Source organism: Panthera onca, chromosome B4, assembly GCF_046562875.1.
Source record: "Panthera onca isolate mPanOnc1 chromosome B4, mPanOnc1 haplotype 2, whole genome shotgun sequence".
Taxonomy (NCBI): domain Eukaryota; kingdom Metazoa; phylum Chordata; class Mammalia; order Carnivora; family Felidae; genus Panthera; species Panthera onca.
Window position 1 is genome coordinate 120,444,152 of NC_138345.1, and position 16,336 is coordinate 120,460,487.

The 16,336-nt window shown below is 41.7% G+C and overlaps 1 protein-coding gene across 2 annotated transcripts in view; it reads left to right on the top strand.

The window, feature by feature from the left end:
* Positions 1-333: 333 nt before the first annotated feature.
* Positions 334-16,336, top strand: part of SLC17A8 (solute carrier family 17 member 8) — a 51,127-nt gene continuing 35,124 nt past the window's right edge. The window contains exon 1 of one of the 2 annotated variants that reach the window (XM_078449558.2): positions 334-840. Coding sequence is in view for 1 of the 2 variants with exons in the window: in XM_078449557.2 (XP_078305683.1) it covers positions 3,057-3,157 (101 nt within the window). In the remaining variant the exon portion in view is untranslated. Of the gene's footprint in view, positions 841-2,500; positions 3,158-16,336 lie in introns of those variants that run through there. The other variant, XM_078449557.2, reaches the window with a different exon arrangement.

Sequence of the window (16,336 nt, forward strand, 5' to 3'; positions counted from 1 at the left end):
AAATGGTTTTGGGACAACTGGATATTCACATGGAAAATGTTGAACTTAGATGTTCGCCTCACACCATTATATATAAATGAACTCAAAATGGATCATAGACTTAAATGTAAGGAGCTGAAACAGTAAAACTTATAAAGGAAAAAACGGGAGAAAATCTTCAAGACCTCAGGCTAGTCAAAGATTACTTAGATATATGAACAAAAGCACAGTCTATAAAAGAAAAAATAAATAAATTGGACCTCATCAAAATTAAACATTTTTACACTTCAAAATACAACATGAAGAAAATGAAAAGACAAATGGCAGACTGAGAGAAAATATTTGTAAAACGATCTGAAAAAGGATTGAAAATATATGCACCTCAATAATAAGACAAAAATCTCCTTTAAAAAATGGCTAAAATATGTGAATAGAAATTTCACCAAAGAAGATATACAAATGGGCAATATCCACATGAAAAGGTGGTCAATATCATTAGTCATCAGGGAAATGCAAATTAAAACCACAATGAGATACCATTGCACACCCACTAGAATGGTTATACTAAAAAAGACAGCAAATATTGGTGAGGTTGTGCAGAAATGGGAGTCCTCATACATACTGTGGGAATATAAAATAATGCAGCCACTTTGGAAAATAATTTGGCAGTTTCTTAAAAAGTTCAACATATACTTACCATATGACCCAACAATTTCACTCCTAGGTATTTGCCCAAGAGAAAGGAAAAGATGTCCACGCAAAGACCTGCATGGGTATATTCTTGACAGTTTTCTGCATAGTACTCAGAAATTGGAAACAACCTAAATGTTCATCAACAGGTCAATGGATAGACATCATGTGGTAAGTCCACATATTGAATATTCCACAGAAAAGGAAAAAAGAAGGAACAAACTACTGATATGAGCTGTGACTTGGACAAACCTCAAAATTATTATACTAAGTGAAAGAAGCCAGGAACAGGAGACCGTATATTGTATGATTCCATTTATACAAAGTGTCCAAAAAAGACAAATCTAGAGAGAAAGAAAGTAGATTACTGGTTGCCTTGGGACAGGGGGTGGGGGTGGAAGATGGGGATTAACAGTGAGTATAAGGGATCTTTTTGGGGTGATAGACAAGTTCTATCTGCTTTGTGCTTTAGTGTGATGGTTGCACAACTTGGTAAATTTGCTAAACATCATTGTCCACTTGCAATGGATGAACTATCAGATATACAAAACATACCTCATAAAGTCAGAGGAGGCAATGTGAAGGGTGTGATGGAGGAAGAGAGACACACACACAGAGAGACAGATGAGAATGGCTGGAGCCAGGCTGTTTGGATCTCAAACCTGGCAAGTCTAACCTCTTTGCCTCAGCTTCCTGTTAGTAAAATTGGGAAAAACAAGTTACTAATCACAAAACAGTGTTGGAAAGATTGTGATAGTACATGAAGAATACTTAACAGAATTTGGACCATAGAGAGGACTCAATAAAATATAAGCCATAATAATAATAATAATAATAATAATAATGTTATTATTGAGAGTAGTGGTTAACCTACCAAGGATCCAGCTCTGATTTAGATAACTTAATTCAAACCTTGGAGAAGGATTGGAATGCAGCTTGCGGTTGGCAATTACTAGTCCTGTGGACATGACTTTTGGGGTATCTGAAAGGCTAAAACACAGGATTTGTCAGGCACATACAGGCTGGGGGATTGGAGCACTGGAACCTTGCAGATGAAAGCTGCTTCTTCATGACAGCGTCGTATATAGAGGCATTAGCTGCTGCCCATAAACATGGGAGCAACGTGATATTTTAACCCCAGTCCAACAACTTTTTAGGTTATATCCCACAATGGAGCAGGTCCTCCTGGGGCAGAGGACAGGTGATTTGGAGGCATGGAGGAGGGACGCCTTGCCTAGGAGGGTTTCTAGAGGAAGAGACGTCTCAGTGAGACTTAAGAATCCCCTGACATTTCCCAGATAAAGGGTGAGGAGAGTTACCCAGGCAGAGGATATAGCTTGAGCAAAGCTCAGAGGCGACATGGAGCTTGATGAATTCAGTAAAGGGCTGATATGAAGAGCAGAGTAATAAGAAATAAGGCTGGGGTCCCATGGAGGGCCTTGTGAGCCATGATAGAGAATAAAGAATGTGGATTTCTCCTGAGGACAGTGAGGATCAGTGAAGAAGCCTAAGCAGGTACTAGGACCAGCTCAGATACCTTCAGTGAGGTGGTCCCAATGACACCCCCGCACCACACCTTGAGGGATCCTGCTCTGTTGATCAGGAGAAAATAAATGCCTTCCTAGATGTTTGCCTTTAGCCTGCTTGAGTGCAAGCGCCCCTCCAAGGACCACATCCCTACTAGTGTCTGGCAGAAAAACTGTTTCATGTTTCCCACGAGGGGCATAAAAGGCATCATGTGGTGGCTGAGAGCCTGTCTGTAAGGCCAGACCTCAGAGAAGCAGAGGACTTGTAAATGCTTCATACACTCCACCCTGGGTGTCTGCTCTGGCTGAGAGCCCATTAATAAGCCCCAGCGGCTGAGGGGCAGGTATTGTGCCGGTTACTATAGCATCACCTTGGAAAGGATCACTCTGTGAGAGCCACGGGCTGAGTGAGGCAGGAGGGGGATGTGGTCAGAAGAAGCAGGAGGGGCTGGAGAAAGGCTGCAGTTGCTGTCGCTGGTCTCAGGACACCTCGTGGGCTGAAGCCCACTTCAGCTTCTCCAGCTGCAGCCCCAGGGAGGGAGTGAGGCTGCGCTCAGCTTGAGAGTGGCTGCCAGAGACAGCGCCACAGGCTGCTGCTGAGCTTGTAGCTTTCAAGGGACTGAATTCCCAGCCAGACACTACTTGGCCTCTTTTTGCGGGGAGGGGGAGCGGTTTGTCTCCTCTTGAAAGATCTGGGCTGGGTTTCATCTCCGTTTTGATTTTAAGTAGTTACCTCCATGAGAACTGACTTCAGGGTGTTCATCGAGGGAAGCAGAGTGGTCCCCATGCTGGAAATGAGAAAGCATGACAGTTTCTGAGACTTGACTCTTAGTGCTCGGAGGTCCCCCATACCCATTCAAAATGCCTTTTAAAGCATTTGATACCTTCAAAGAAAAAATTTTGAAACCTGGAAAGGAAGGAGTGAAGAACGCCGTGGGAGATTCGTTGGGGATTTTACAAAGGTAAAGTTTGAATGCAAACTTTAGGTTTATTTCTGAGTAGTTTCACATTGCCAATGTTTGAGAGGCTTTGCTTCATGTTTTAAAAGCCACATTTTTAAAGAGGAGTGGGTAGGTCAGAATAGATGGCTTTTGGATCCCCTTCCAGCTTCAACACGCTACGTCTGGAGGGGAAAAAAAAAAAGATGCATCGAAAGTATAGGGTTGAATTAAGAAAATACCGAGATAGGTGTTCTGCTTATATGGTAATATTGGTACTTACCAGAGATGGTGATATTGCGTATTGTGTGTTTGGCATTCAATTGGAAGAGGTATAGGGAGATAATATTTCATGTTAATTCAATAATAATGACAAAATCAGGAACCACTTTATATTGTATGCTTTTGGTTGAAATAATTTTTAGTAATTTTTCACCATAAATCAAAATTAAGTATGTGTTTAGATTGTTATATAAACTAGAGGGGTTGCTGATTGTGTGGTTTTGAAAGAAAAGAATAGTTACACAGTAGTTTAAAGAAAGTATCTTTAAAAATTAGTATTTAAGACAAAAAGCCTTACATGGTTACAATGGGAAAATATTATGTACTATCATTAAAGTGAATGTTTTTGTCCAAACCAAAAAGATAAATCTTTTTTAAAGTTAAATATATTATTATTAGAAGGAGAGTGTGCCACAAATGAATGAATTGATGTGACATTTTAATTTGTGATTTTTTTATAGACATAGTAAATGCCTTTCTAGGTTTTATAGATGAATTAATAAGCAGTCCTTATGTACAAGGTAAGACAACTTCTTTAATCCCTCTGATATAAATAAATGTGAAAAATACTCCTGATAAGATTTTTATATGTTTGAATGATTATTTCTAATCCTAATGAGTGAAATGCCATCTGGCATCTCCTTTTAACTTGTATATGTTATCTCTTCAATGAAAAAAAAAATTTAGTATTCAAAGGACTACTTCTAGTCACACAGAGATGCATTCCATTCCTTGGATTTTATAACACAGGGGCTCCTGTCAGTGTGAAATTTTCCACTATATCACTCTTGATGAGCTTTCCTAGTAAGAGAGCTGGGGTCAGCCCCTCATTAATTTAAAAGTTAAAAATGAAAAGGTTTCGATTAGACCTACACTGAATTATCGTGTATAGGTAAAAACCTAGCTGACAGCAGGATAAACCAACCAAACATAGCAAATGATTGTAATGACCTTTTCTTTGAAGAATGTTTTATCCTTGTGTTGCACACTCCCCAGGTAATGTCCATCTTACTGTGGTGGTGTTCATTTGATTAAAAATGGAAAAAGAAGGTACAGTGTCTTGATTGACATATTCAAGTATAATGACAAAGGAATCTGACAAAGTCAGGCATAAAAACCAGAGTTGACTACGATCACCATTATAATCACCAGGCTCTGTACCTTAGTTTATAAAATATTTGACAAAGAAGTACTTAGGAATTTTCTTTCCAACGTTAAGTTGAATTGCTTTTTTGAAATTTAATCACTTTCTTTGGTAAGAGACTATTGTAAGAACTGGTTTTGCTATGTTTGATTGGATGATCCTCTTGAAGATCTTTTTGTTTGCCAGATTGGTTTGCTTAGGAATAGAACAAAATTCATAATTTCCCAGTTGTGCGACCTCAGCCCTAAACAAAGCTATGTGTTTAGGACTCTGAATGGTTTCCTTGGAACTGAATCATGACACAATACAAAAATGGCTAACACAGGGCTAGAGATGCAGAATGCACTAAAATGTATGCTAGATGTTACCACTGTTGTCTTAATTGGAGAATGACTTGAGAAAAAATAGAGCCAAACTAGAACCTCTTCTTTCAGTGATTCTAGAAAGAAGTTATTGACAGAGGATGGTTAAAAAAAAAACAGGCATTAATTGACCAGCAAGCCAAGTTTACCCTAAGCTCTAGCAGTCGTTGAACAAAGCTCCAGAATTAGGGCTCCTCCAGCGAGACCAACTCTGCCACACACTCGATGTTGACCTTGTCTTAGAGGTATTTATATATAAAGGGCCTTGCCCAGGGTCTGGTATATAATGACCATTCCCTCCACTTGCTAATTTTTCACCTAAAACCAGTTGGCAGAATCCAATGGGGAAAAAAAATCAGAAGAAACTGTTTTCTGTTTTGTAAGGAACAAGAACATTTGGAAGTTAGAAACTCTGACTTCCTAACTTACCAAGCAGTATATAACTCACTGATGTCTTGTAATATTTGATACTGAAATCATCATCTAAATGGAATTCTTGGGGTGCTTTTTAATTACTGAGCATTCCGCACAGTCAGGGGAGTGGCAAATGCATAGGGAAGCATTTGAAGTTTGCACCTGGCGCTGATTACAGTCAGGCATTATTAGCCTTCCTGTTACTCCTGGAAGAGTTATTGATAAAAAGGAGCTGGACAATTTAATCAGCTAAAAGTACAATAATATTTCAGAAGCGTAGGAAGAAAGAATACATTTATTTATAGTCCAGTATTAGAACAGATGACATAGAAGGCATTAAATTTGGAAGTTAACATCTAGAAATTGACATGTAGATTTGTTCAACTTCCATGACAATATGAGTGTCCTCTAATTGTCTATGTGTAATAAAATGATAGTGGCAAACATTATATATTCCAGGCACTGTAAACTCATTTACTTGTATTAAACCCTATGGGGTGGGGCTATTACAGTTACCATTTTACAGATGAGAAAGCCGAGGCACAGCGAGGTTAAGTAAGTTGTCCAAGGTCACACAGACTATAAGTGGCAGAGCTGGGTTTCTGACCAGACCTTCCATGACCACTATTCTTACTCATTACACTATGTGACCTCTCTAAGTGTCTTTGCTCTTCCCACTTACTGACTTGAGACTTAATGACTCATGTAGGCTTAGGGAGTCACTTGGGCCGCAGCGTAGCCAGCAACGCTGGCATAAGATCATTGCCAAATGATCTTATGGCAAGTATGGGCTTTTCTCCTAATCAATTGTAGTATGTAGTATTGAAGACTTCCCCCAAGGGAAACTGAAGGGGTGCCTACTCTCCTTATAAATATTTTTATCTTCCCTTTAAAGAGATGGACCAATCCCTGGGTGTTGTGTCCATCCTCAACACTCAGTGCCTGTGATTTCAACATATGCACCAGACATGCCCCGTGTGCTCCATTGATAAACACAAGTGCGTGAGAGCAGGCTCTGAGGTCAGGTGGGCCCGGCCCGCAGTTCTAATTGCTGTGACATCATTTACTTTCTGCCTGTAAAACCTCAGGCAGCTTGGCTTCCACTTTTGCAGCCAGGGTAATTCTAGAAAAACAAAGTCAGATCACATCTCTCCTCTGCTCAAAACCTCCCCACGGTTCCCCACCTCTCTCAGAGTTAAAGCAAGCATCTTTTCAATGGCCTTCAAGGCCCTACATGGGCTGTGGGAACTTGAGAAGTCTGGCATTTCTGGCCTTCTTTCCCTGCCTCATTCTGCTCCAGCCATACTCTGCACTTTTATTGGAACTCCCCAGACCCACTGTCTTCCCAGACCTACTCTTTTGCCAGATGATGCACCCTATCTTTTTCACCCTGAAAGCTTTTCTCTCTAATAGACTGATGGTTTGTTCTCCCATGTTCATGTCTCTCATCAAAGGTTACCTTCCCAGGGAAGACTTTCCTGACCATCCTATTTAAAGATAAAGCCCCCCTCCCCCATTCCCTGTTTCTCTTCCCTGCTTTATTTTGCTCCATTTCTACCTCTAAAAGCAGAGCCTGAAACAGGGATTTGGAGAGTCTAGGATATGATTTATTGGGGGTGAAGTTGGGAGGGAGTAAATCAGGATAGTAAAGGAGAACACCAAGCAAAGATGTGATCTTAGGTAATGCACAGGGGTCGGAGCGGGAGGATCTGGGGCATAACTGGCACTGAGTTGTCCCTTTAAGCAAAAGAGCCAGTCTTTTATGTCTCTGCATCAGTCAGTCATTGACTGTGGGCTGTCCCTGCTGAGGATTAGGACCAGTTCAGGACCAGTCAGCCATGCCACTATGGTGACCTTTGGCGTTGCTTTTTGGTCTTGGCCTGAGGACACCAACATGACTGGGCAGCAGTTATAACTATATTTAATAGAATTTTCATTGCATTCCCAAGTGGAAGAATTCTTCCTTGGGCATCAGAACTCCTAAACCCAGTGGGTCTAAAATTGAAGAGGTGAAATATTCCAGAAGTGGGTTACTGGGAATGATGATAAATGGACTACTTCTACTTTTATCCCTTCTTTCTCAGACCAGTGTATTCCACCTGTTGGGGACATAGCACTATTACAATAACTATCGGTTTATGGAACATACTGCATCCTGAAGGATGGTGCTCTATCCTCGCGGGCATTCCTCTCTGAAACTGATACCTCAGTGGCATCTTTAAGAGGCTTCCTCAGCTCTGGCAGGCTACCCTTCTGCACACTGCAGCTTGTGGTAGGTCCAGTGGATGCCATTGTTATGCGCCCCCTGCTATATTTCCTTTGCCATAAATTGGGTGTCTTGATCTTAGGTGATGTTATGTGGGATTTCATGTTGGCTGATCAGGATTCTGTGAATCCTCAGATAGTGATACTGGCCAAGACTTGCAGGCTCATATATGGAATATATGTCAGCCCCACCCACTCAAGATGAATTGCTACTCTTTCCAAGACGGAAGGAGTCAGATATAAATAGTTTGCCACCAAGAGGCTGGTTTCTCCTGAGGGATTGTGCCATAGCAGGGACTCAGCATTGGTTTTGGTGCTGACAGCAATGGTAGCCACGTCTTGGTGAGTGGGATCCCAAGCACAGTCTCCAGCTCTGCTACCATGGCCACTCCACGTGCCACTGCTCTAGAACTGGGCGGCTGAGAGCAGAAGCTGGCTAATATCCACCAGCCAAGCCAACCGTCCATTGACCGTTCAGTTCCCTTTCCAAAGGGAAGGTCTGTGATGTGTGTTCATGAGCAGCCCAAACATCTCACACTTTGTCTGTACTCTGTGTTCATCCTCTTGTCTGTCAGTTGCTGTGAGTCAGACCCCTCAAATGCCATTCTGACCTTGCTATCCTTCTCTCTGATCTTGAAGTGCTGCCATTGGCCTCTGCTACTGCCAGATTCTAGTGTTCTGACTGCCCCGGGGAGCCCAGTTCTGGAACAGTATCCCCTGCTGTCAGACGGGATCTGCCTAGGACAGCCACTGCAGAGAGGCTCACTGGTGCTGATGGCCCCATGACCCTGCATTCCTTATTGCCTTGGTAAATGGAATGTGGTTCCTCTGGCTTCCTGAGGAATATAGTTAGCTTGTGGGTTTTCTGCCTTATCTAGTAAATACATATAGCATATCTCCTTTTTTGAGACTTCCAGTCCCTTTCTCTACAATCTGCCATAATAGTTCTGGCATTTCTCCTAAAAAACAAAAACAGTTGGGGTTCCTGGGTGGCTCAGTTGGTTGAGTGTCCGACTTTGGCTCAGGTCATGGTCTCGCAGCTTGTCGGTTCGTGCCCTACCTTGGGCTTTGTGCTGACAGCTCAGAGCCTGGAGCCTGCTTCGGATTCTGTCTGCCTCTTTCTCTGTCCCTCCCCTGCTCGTGCTCTGTCTCTCTGTCAAAAATAAATAAACATCAAAAAATTTTTTTGAAAAAATAAAAAACAAAAACGGTTAAAGGGACACCTATTTATTGACGATTCTGATTGACATTGAAAATATGTCATGAATTTTTATTCTAAATAACAGACCTCAAAATTTTAGCTAATTTAATCCTCACTAATTCATCTATATGGGCCACTCAAATTTAGTAGTCACTGCAATAGGTATTAAAAAATGAAATAGGCCTATAATTTAGGTTTATCGGACAAAGAAGGAAAGGAGAGAAAGTGGGCCCCTGAACCCAAAGAAGAATATTCTTCTGGCCTTGATTATTCTCTCTTTGAAATGAATCTGAATGGCAAGAGGAATGATGTTGGACATGCTTATTAAACCATGACCTGACTTCTCCTGGTCCCTATCTTTATGTTCTTATTCAAAGGGTGAAGTCATTCATGGTCAGAAGTCACTGATAGTCAAATCCACTTCAACAATCTGCTCTGCTCAATTATTGACCCACAAGAAACTCTTGAGTCATTTTTTTTTTTTTAAACGTGAGAGTGGCCAATCTCTGCCCACAGTGCAATAATGACTAGAAATTAGTACATAATTATTTTTTTTAAACAAGAGAGAAATTGCCAGGCTCTTCTTGGCATCTCTACTTTGTCTAAACCTCTGAGAGCCATACTAGTAGCTCATTAGAACTAGTTCTTCTGGCCTTTGCCAGGATGTTAAATCCTGTCTCAAGGGAGAATGCCCCTTGCATTAATTTTTCCTAAGGCTGCTATAACAAAGCACCACAAACTGAATGGCTTACATTTATTTATTCTCTTACCATTCTGGAGGCCAGAAGTCCAAAAGCAAGGTGTCAGCAGGACCACACTCTCTCTGAAGACTCTGAGGAGGATTTATCTCTGCCTCTTCCTCGCTTCTGGAGGCTGCTGGTAGTCCTTGGCATTCCTTGGCTTGTAGACACACATCACTCCAGTCTCTGTGTCTGTTGTCACATGGCTTTCTTCCCAGAGTTTCCGTGTCTATCTGCTAATTCCCCTATTTTTATAGGGACACCAGTTATTGGCTAAGGGCCCACTCTGATCCAGTATGACCTCGTCTTAACTTGACTACATCTGCAAAGACCCTATTTCTAAATAAAGTTATATTCACAGGCACTGGAAGGTTAAGATTTGAACATATATTTTTGTTTTTATTTGGAAGCACTGTCCTGATTTTTAAACTCTGGAAATTAGGGGCGCCTGGGTGGCTCAGTCGGTTGGGTGGCCGACTTCGGCTCAGGTCATGATCTCGTGGTCTGTGAGTTCGAGCCTCACGTCGGGCTCTGTGCTGACAGCTCAGAGCCTGGAGCCTGTTTCGGATTCTGTGTCTCCCTCTCTCTGACCCTCCCCCATTCATGCTCTGTCTCCCTCTGTCTCAAAAATAAAAATAAACGTTAAACTCTGGAAATTAATCCAAATTCTAAAAAAACCATACACACACCAAACCATAAACTGAAACCTGTCTGTGGGCCAGACTGGCCTTTGAGCTGTCAGTTTGTCACCTGTAGCTTAGGCTTTTGGAATAAAAAAAGCCATAGAGACCAAGTCTTTTTTTTTTTTTTTTCCTTACGATCTATCTTATCAGGTCCTGATTAGGTAATAAGAACTGACTCTCTCCTTGAATGAGGGGACAGGAAAGGTTGAAATTACCTGGAGAAAAATAAAAACAAGTTAACACTTCAAAATTTGTGGAAATATGCTAGGTGCTAGGGATACTTGGCTCCTGACTTTGAGCTTATAGTCTACTGGAAGAGGGAGATATTAATTTGAAAAATTACAAAAATACAGGTACTATGACATTATTGATTGGGTAGGAGTTGACCAGGTGCATTATTTTGAGATCTTTTTGAATCTGACGTCCTGAGAGCCACACTCATGAGATCCTATTTCAAATCCCAAACTAGGTCTGGGAGTCAGATTTTAAATCCCTCCCCCCTTTTTTAAAACTTATCATTTCATGGGGTGCCTGGGTGGCTCAGTTAAGCATCTGACTTTGGCTCAGGTCACAATTTCATGGTTCATGAGTTCAAGCCCTGCATCGGGCTCTGTGCTGATAGCTCAGAGCCTGGAGCCTGCTTCAGATTCTGGGTCTCCCTCTCTCTCTGCTCCTCCCCTGCTCATACTCTGTCTCTCTCTCTCTCTCAAAAATAAATAAGGCATTAAAAAAGAAGTTATCATTTCATGATTATTTATCAGGTGCTAGGAATGATACTGAGTGCTTCATAAGTTTTATCTCATTTAGTGCTCACAATAGTTCTGTTCAGAGAGGTCTAAGTAACTTGCTCAATTTCAGACAGCTAATAAATACCAAACAGCATTTGACACAGGACTGTCTGACTCTAGAGCATGTTCCTTCAATCCCTCTTCAGTATTGCTTCTCAGAACCTTTAAAAATGTTTACTTAGGTGAAGCACTTGATATTTGTAAGGTGCTTTCTGGTTAGGTCCTGCAGCATTCTAGAAGTAGGCCTGATATCAAATCTGGGTTGTGTTTTCACTTCACCCACTGCAGCTAGGTGACTCTTGGGCAAGTCTCTTTTCCTTTTTAAGTGTTTTAAATGTTTTTAAATGTTTTTTAAAATATTTATTTATTTTGAGAGAGAGTGGACTCAAGTGGGGGAGAGGCAGAGAGAGAGAGAGAGAGAGAGAGAGAGAGAGGGTGAGAGAATCCCAAGCAGACTCCACACTGTCAGCTTGGAGCTTGAGGTGGGCTCAATCCTAGGACTGCAAGATCACGACCTAAGCTGATATCAAGAGTCAGATGCTCAATCAACTGAGCTACCCAGGCACCCCTTGGGCAAGTTTCTGAAATGTTCTGAGTCTCAGTCTCCCAAGCTGTAAGAGAGGAATAAATTCTACTTCTCAAGATTGTTCTGAGGATTAAGGGAGATATTATATATACACATATATATAATACCTCACCCTGTACTAGTGAAGGGTGTAGTCGATATTTTTCAATTCCCTTGCTTTTTCCAGTAGAATAGCAACTTAATGATTGTGTAAAAACCAGTCTGAAGTAAATGTGACCCTTCTGGAAGGTAAATTAGAGTACCACATTAGTCTGCTTGGGCTGCTGTCACAAAGTACCAGAGACTGGGTAACTAACTTAGCAGAAATTTATTTTCTCACAGTTTTGGAGGCTCCAAGTCCAACATATTACCTCTTTAGGGCCCTTTGTCCAAATACATTCTGAGGTCCTGACGGTTAAGGCTTCAACATAAGAATTGAAGGTGGGAACCGTGGGGACACAGTTCAGCCCATAATACATACTTACCAGGGGCACCTGGGTGGCTCATTCGGTTAAGGGTCTGACTGGCTCAGGTCATGATCTTGTGGTTCTTGAGTTACATTGGGGTCTGTGCTGACAACTCAGAGCCTGGAGCCTGTTTCAGATTCTGTGTCTCCGTCTCTCTCTGCCCCTCCCCCGCTTACGCTCTGTGTGTGTGTGTGTGTGTGTGTGTGTGTGTGTCTCTCTCTCTCTCTCAAAAAATAAACATTAAAAAAAATAAACACTTACCATAAGTGAGCAAGTGAATGGATTTTATTTTATTTTATTTTGATGTTTGTTTATTTTTGAGAGAGAGGGAGAAAGACAGAGAGACAGAGAGCAAGTGGGAGAGGAACAGAGAGAGAGAGAGAGAATCTGAGAGAGAGAGAGAGAGAGAGAGATAGCGAGAGCGAGAGCAAGAGCAAGAGCGAGAGTGAGAGAGAGAGAGAGAGGGAGACAGAATCCGAAGTAGGCTCCAGGCTCTGAACTGTCAGCACAGAGCCCAACGCAGGGCTCAAACTCACAAACCGTGAGATCATGACCTGAGCTAAAGTCGGACACTTAACCAATTGGGCGACCCAGGCGCCCCACAAGTGAATGGATTTTAAAAGTCATAAAATGATCTGTAAGTCTGTTTGCTTTGTGCTCCAAATGTTGACCTTACTGCCTACCAGACCAAATCAAACCAAACCTGCTCCATAATTACTGGATACATTTGAATTCTTAAGTAAGCAGTTAGACTCCTGGGGCTGAGCTGTTTACTGGACAACTGTTTGTGAACAGTGAGCTTGTACTTCTCTAGCGTGTAAGAAGCCAGCAGCCCACAGATAGCAGCTCTCTGTATTTGGAGAGACAACAAGGCAGATGTTGCCCTGGCAAGAATGAAGATTCTTTGATCTTATAGACCAAGCGCAGACAAACACATAAAAACCTAATATGATAAAGAGCTCTTTAGGATAATTAAAGTTCTCCACTTCCGAAGAAAGGAGTCCCTTTTTCTTACTCTTCTGACCCCACTCCTCTTTAGAAAAACAAACAAACTCGTTTCTGGGCAAGGGTGAATAGATCTTTGTTCCACTATTTAACTGTTTTTAAAACAACTCAAACCTCACTCTGAGGCCCTAGCCTGGTGTAAATGAACTTTCAGTTGATATGGGTGGGCCCCTCCTGCCACAAACAGATTGTGCAAAGGACCCACATACAACTCAGGAGGTCCCTCTAGTGGGGGTGATCCATGTTTGGGTCTGGTTCCATGGTGGCTTGAAGTCTGGTGACTCTGCTAGTACTTTAAGCAAGGGAAACTGGGACCCAGGGCCCAGGCCTCTTCTCCACAGCTCCCCATATCCTATCTCCAACTCAGGGGAGTGCTGTAAGAGGTGGTTCAATTGAGGTGAGGCAGCTATAGGTCCTGCTACTTGGGGAGCCCACACTTCTTTCCTTGTGGTATATCTTCCTGTTTACCACACTCCTCTTTCCTTTCTCTCTGTCCCCCATACTGTTGTGTCCTCTCTGGAAACTCTCAGGACACCCAAGATGGCATCATGCACACAGAGAGTGCTTGTGTTGGTTCAGGTCCTCCAAGAAGGAGATGCTAGGACAGGAACAGATTCTCTAAGGGAAAATAGGGAAAGAGCTGAGGGGGGCTGGGAGAGCATTTGGACTGCGATGCTATCTGTGTAGGGGAAAGGGTGGGGAGATTTTGTAGAAAGAGTCTCAGACTACACCCCAGTACTAGAAGATTTTGTAAGACCAATGGGGAGTCCTGGAGCCAGTTGCCCATCAGAGGCATCCCACCTCTTGCAGGAAAGGGCCTGCCTTCTATCCCTTCTGTGTTCAGTGTTTGGTGGGAAGCAGCCTGTGGGAAGGTAGTACTCCAGCCAAAATCCTGGTGCATTCAGAGCATATCAGCTGGGATTGTCTTTAATTAAGCTCCTCAAGACTCCATGGTGCCTTAAAATGTTAGTCTGTGTTACTCTTCATCCAAAGCACGTGACTGATTATAGAGAAATGCTAAGCTTATAGCTTGTAACAATTTTATTACTAGCAATAATAGTAGTACTTACCATTTACAAAAAGCTCTTTTATGTACCAGGCACTGCACTAAATAATTTACATGCATATTGTGTCATTTAATCACTAAAACAACCCTATGAGATAGCTATGATCATTAGCCCATTTTAGAAATGGGTGTTGTTATGGACTGAACTGTGTTCCCCCCAAATTCATATGTTGAAGTCCTAACCCCCAGTGCCTCAGAATATGACTGTTTTTGGAGATAGGCTCTTTAAAAAGGTAATTAAAAAAATCATTATTTCACTATATGCTAACTAACTTGGATGTAAATTAAAAAATAAATAAAAAAAAGGTAATTAAAAAGAGAGAGAGTGAGAGGGAGACTCTTAACTATAGAGAACAAACTGATGGTTACCAGAGGGGAGAGTGGGAGGGGGAATGGTTGAAATAGGTGAAAGGGATTAAGCATACACTTATCTTGATGAGCCCTGAGTAATATACAGAATTGTTGAATCACTATATTGTACACCTGAAACTAATATGACACTGTATGTTAACTATACTGGAGTCAAAATTAAAAGCTTAGCAAAAGAATAAATAAAAGAATGCAGAGATAAAACAAACAAAAGAATACAAAGATTAAACAAACAAACAAAATAGGTAATTGAGTTAAAATTAGTCTTTAGGGTGGGTCCTAATCCAAATGACTGGTGTTATATGAAAAGGACATTTGGGCACAGAGATATGCAGAGGGAAGGTAATGTGGAGACAGCCATCTGCAGGCCAAGGAGAGAGGCCTTAGGAAAAACCAATCCTGCCAAGGATTGACCAGGATTGATCCTACCAAGGATTGATCCACCTTGACCTTGGACTTCTGGCCTCCAGAACTGTGAAAAAATAAAGTTTTGTTGTTTGAGCCACTCAGTGTGTGGTACTTTGTTATGGCAGCTCTGGCAAACTAATACCAGCATATTGCTTAGAATGCTCAAGTGGCTTGGCCAAAGTCACAGGCTAGCACATGGGAGAAATAGCACTCAGTTGCTTTCATTCCAGAGTCCATTCTCTTTCCTCTACTTGGGTTGTTCAGGGTGGCTTGGGCAAGGGCCACAAAGTCATGGAATGTAGATGGCAAGGTGACTCAGGAAGATCACTGAGGCAGAACATAGCCTGGCAAGCTGGGAACATCCATGAGAGGGAACCAGGAGACCTGATAGTCAGGAGAAAACCTTTCCACCTTGCCTCTACCCTCTTCTGGCTGTGTGGTCTTGGCCAATCCACTCCTGCTTTCTGGACTAGAGTTACATTTGTGCCAAATGGAAGTATTAGCCTTCCTATGTCTCACTGAACTGTTTTAACCATAGTGAAATCATGATATGAAAGTGTGGGGAGAGAGAACTGAATTTGCTTTATACAAATATTAGTGTGGTTGTATATTATCCCTGTTTTAGCAAATACTAAGAGTACTATAGTAACTCTCTGTCAACATTAGAGCATTAGTTTTCCATGCTATTCAAATTATATATGTTCTGATGCCAGAAATTCATGGAGAACACTGGGGCTGCACATTATTCAGAGTCCTGGGACTCTTAGACATCAGTGTAAATGGCAATACATGGCATCAATGCTCAATCTAGCAGAATGGGCTATTAAATGTTTGTGAGGATTAATGTAATAAAAGTAGCTGGTATATATTGAGTTTTTACATGTGTTAAGTTCTGTTCTACATGATCTAAATATAATAATCCACTTATGACAATCCTGAGCAGAACCCCACAAAGAAGAAACTATTTTTATAATTCCTAGGTTACAGATGAAGAAACTGAAGCCCAGACATGTTAACTAGGCTAAAGTCACACAGTTAAGTAAGTGGAAGTGTAAATATTCAAGCTAAGTCACACTGGCTCCTGGATTGGATATGGGGTGGAGAAGGAATGAAGCATCCAGGATGGCTTCAAGATTTTTGCCTGAGCAACCAGTGGAACAAAATTATCATTCCTTGGGATGGGAAAGATTTTAGGAATTAATATTTTTGGGGGAAACTCAGTTTGGGTATGTTAAGTTTGAGATGTTGATTATGTGTCCAAGGAGATGTCAATTAAGTCTCTATATGAAAATTGGGATCTGTCAACATATGCATTGTATCTAAAGCCCACAGATGGAATAAGGTCATCTATAGAGTATCAATAGAAAACAAAAGAGATCTGTGGGCTGAGTCCTGGGCATCCCAGTGTTTATAGGTCAAGGAAGTAGGGAATCAGTCTAAGGGG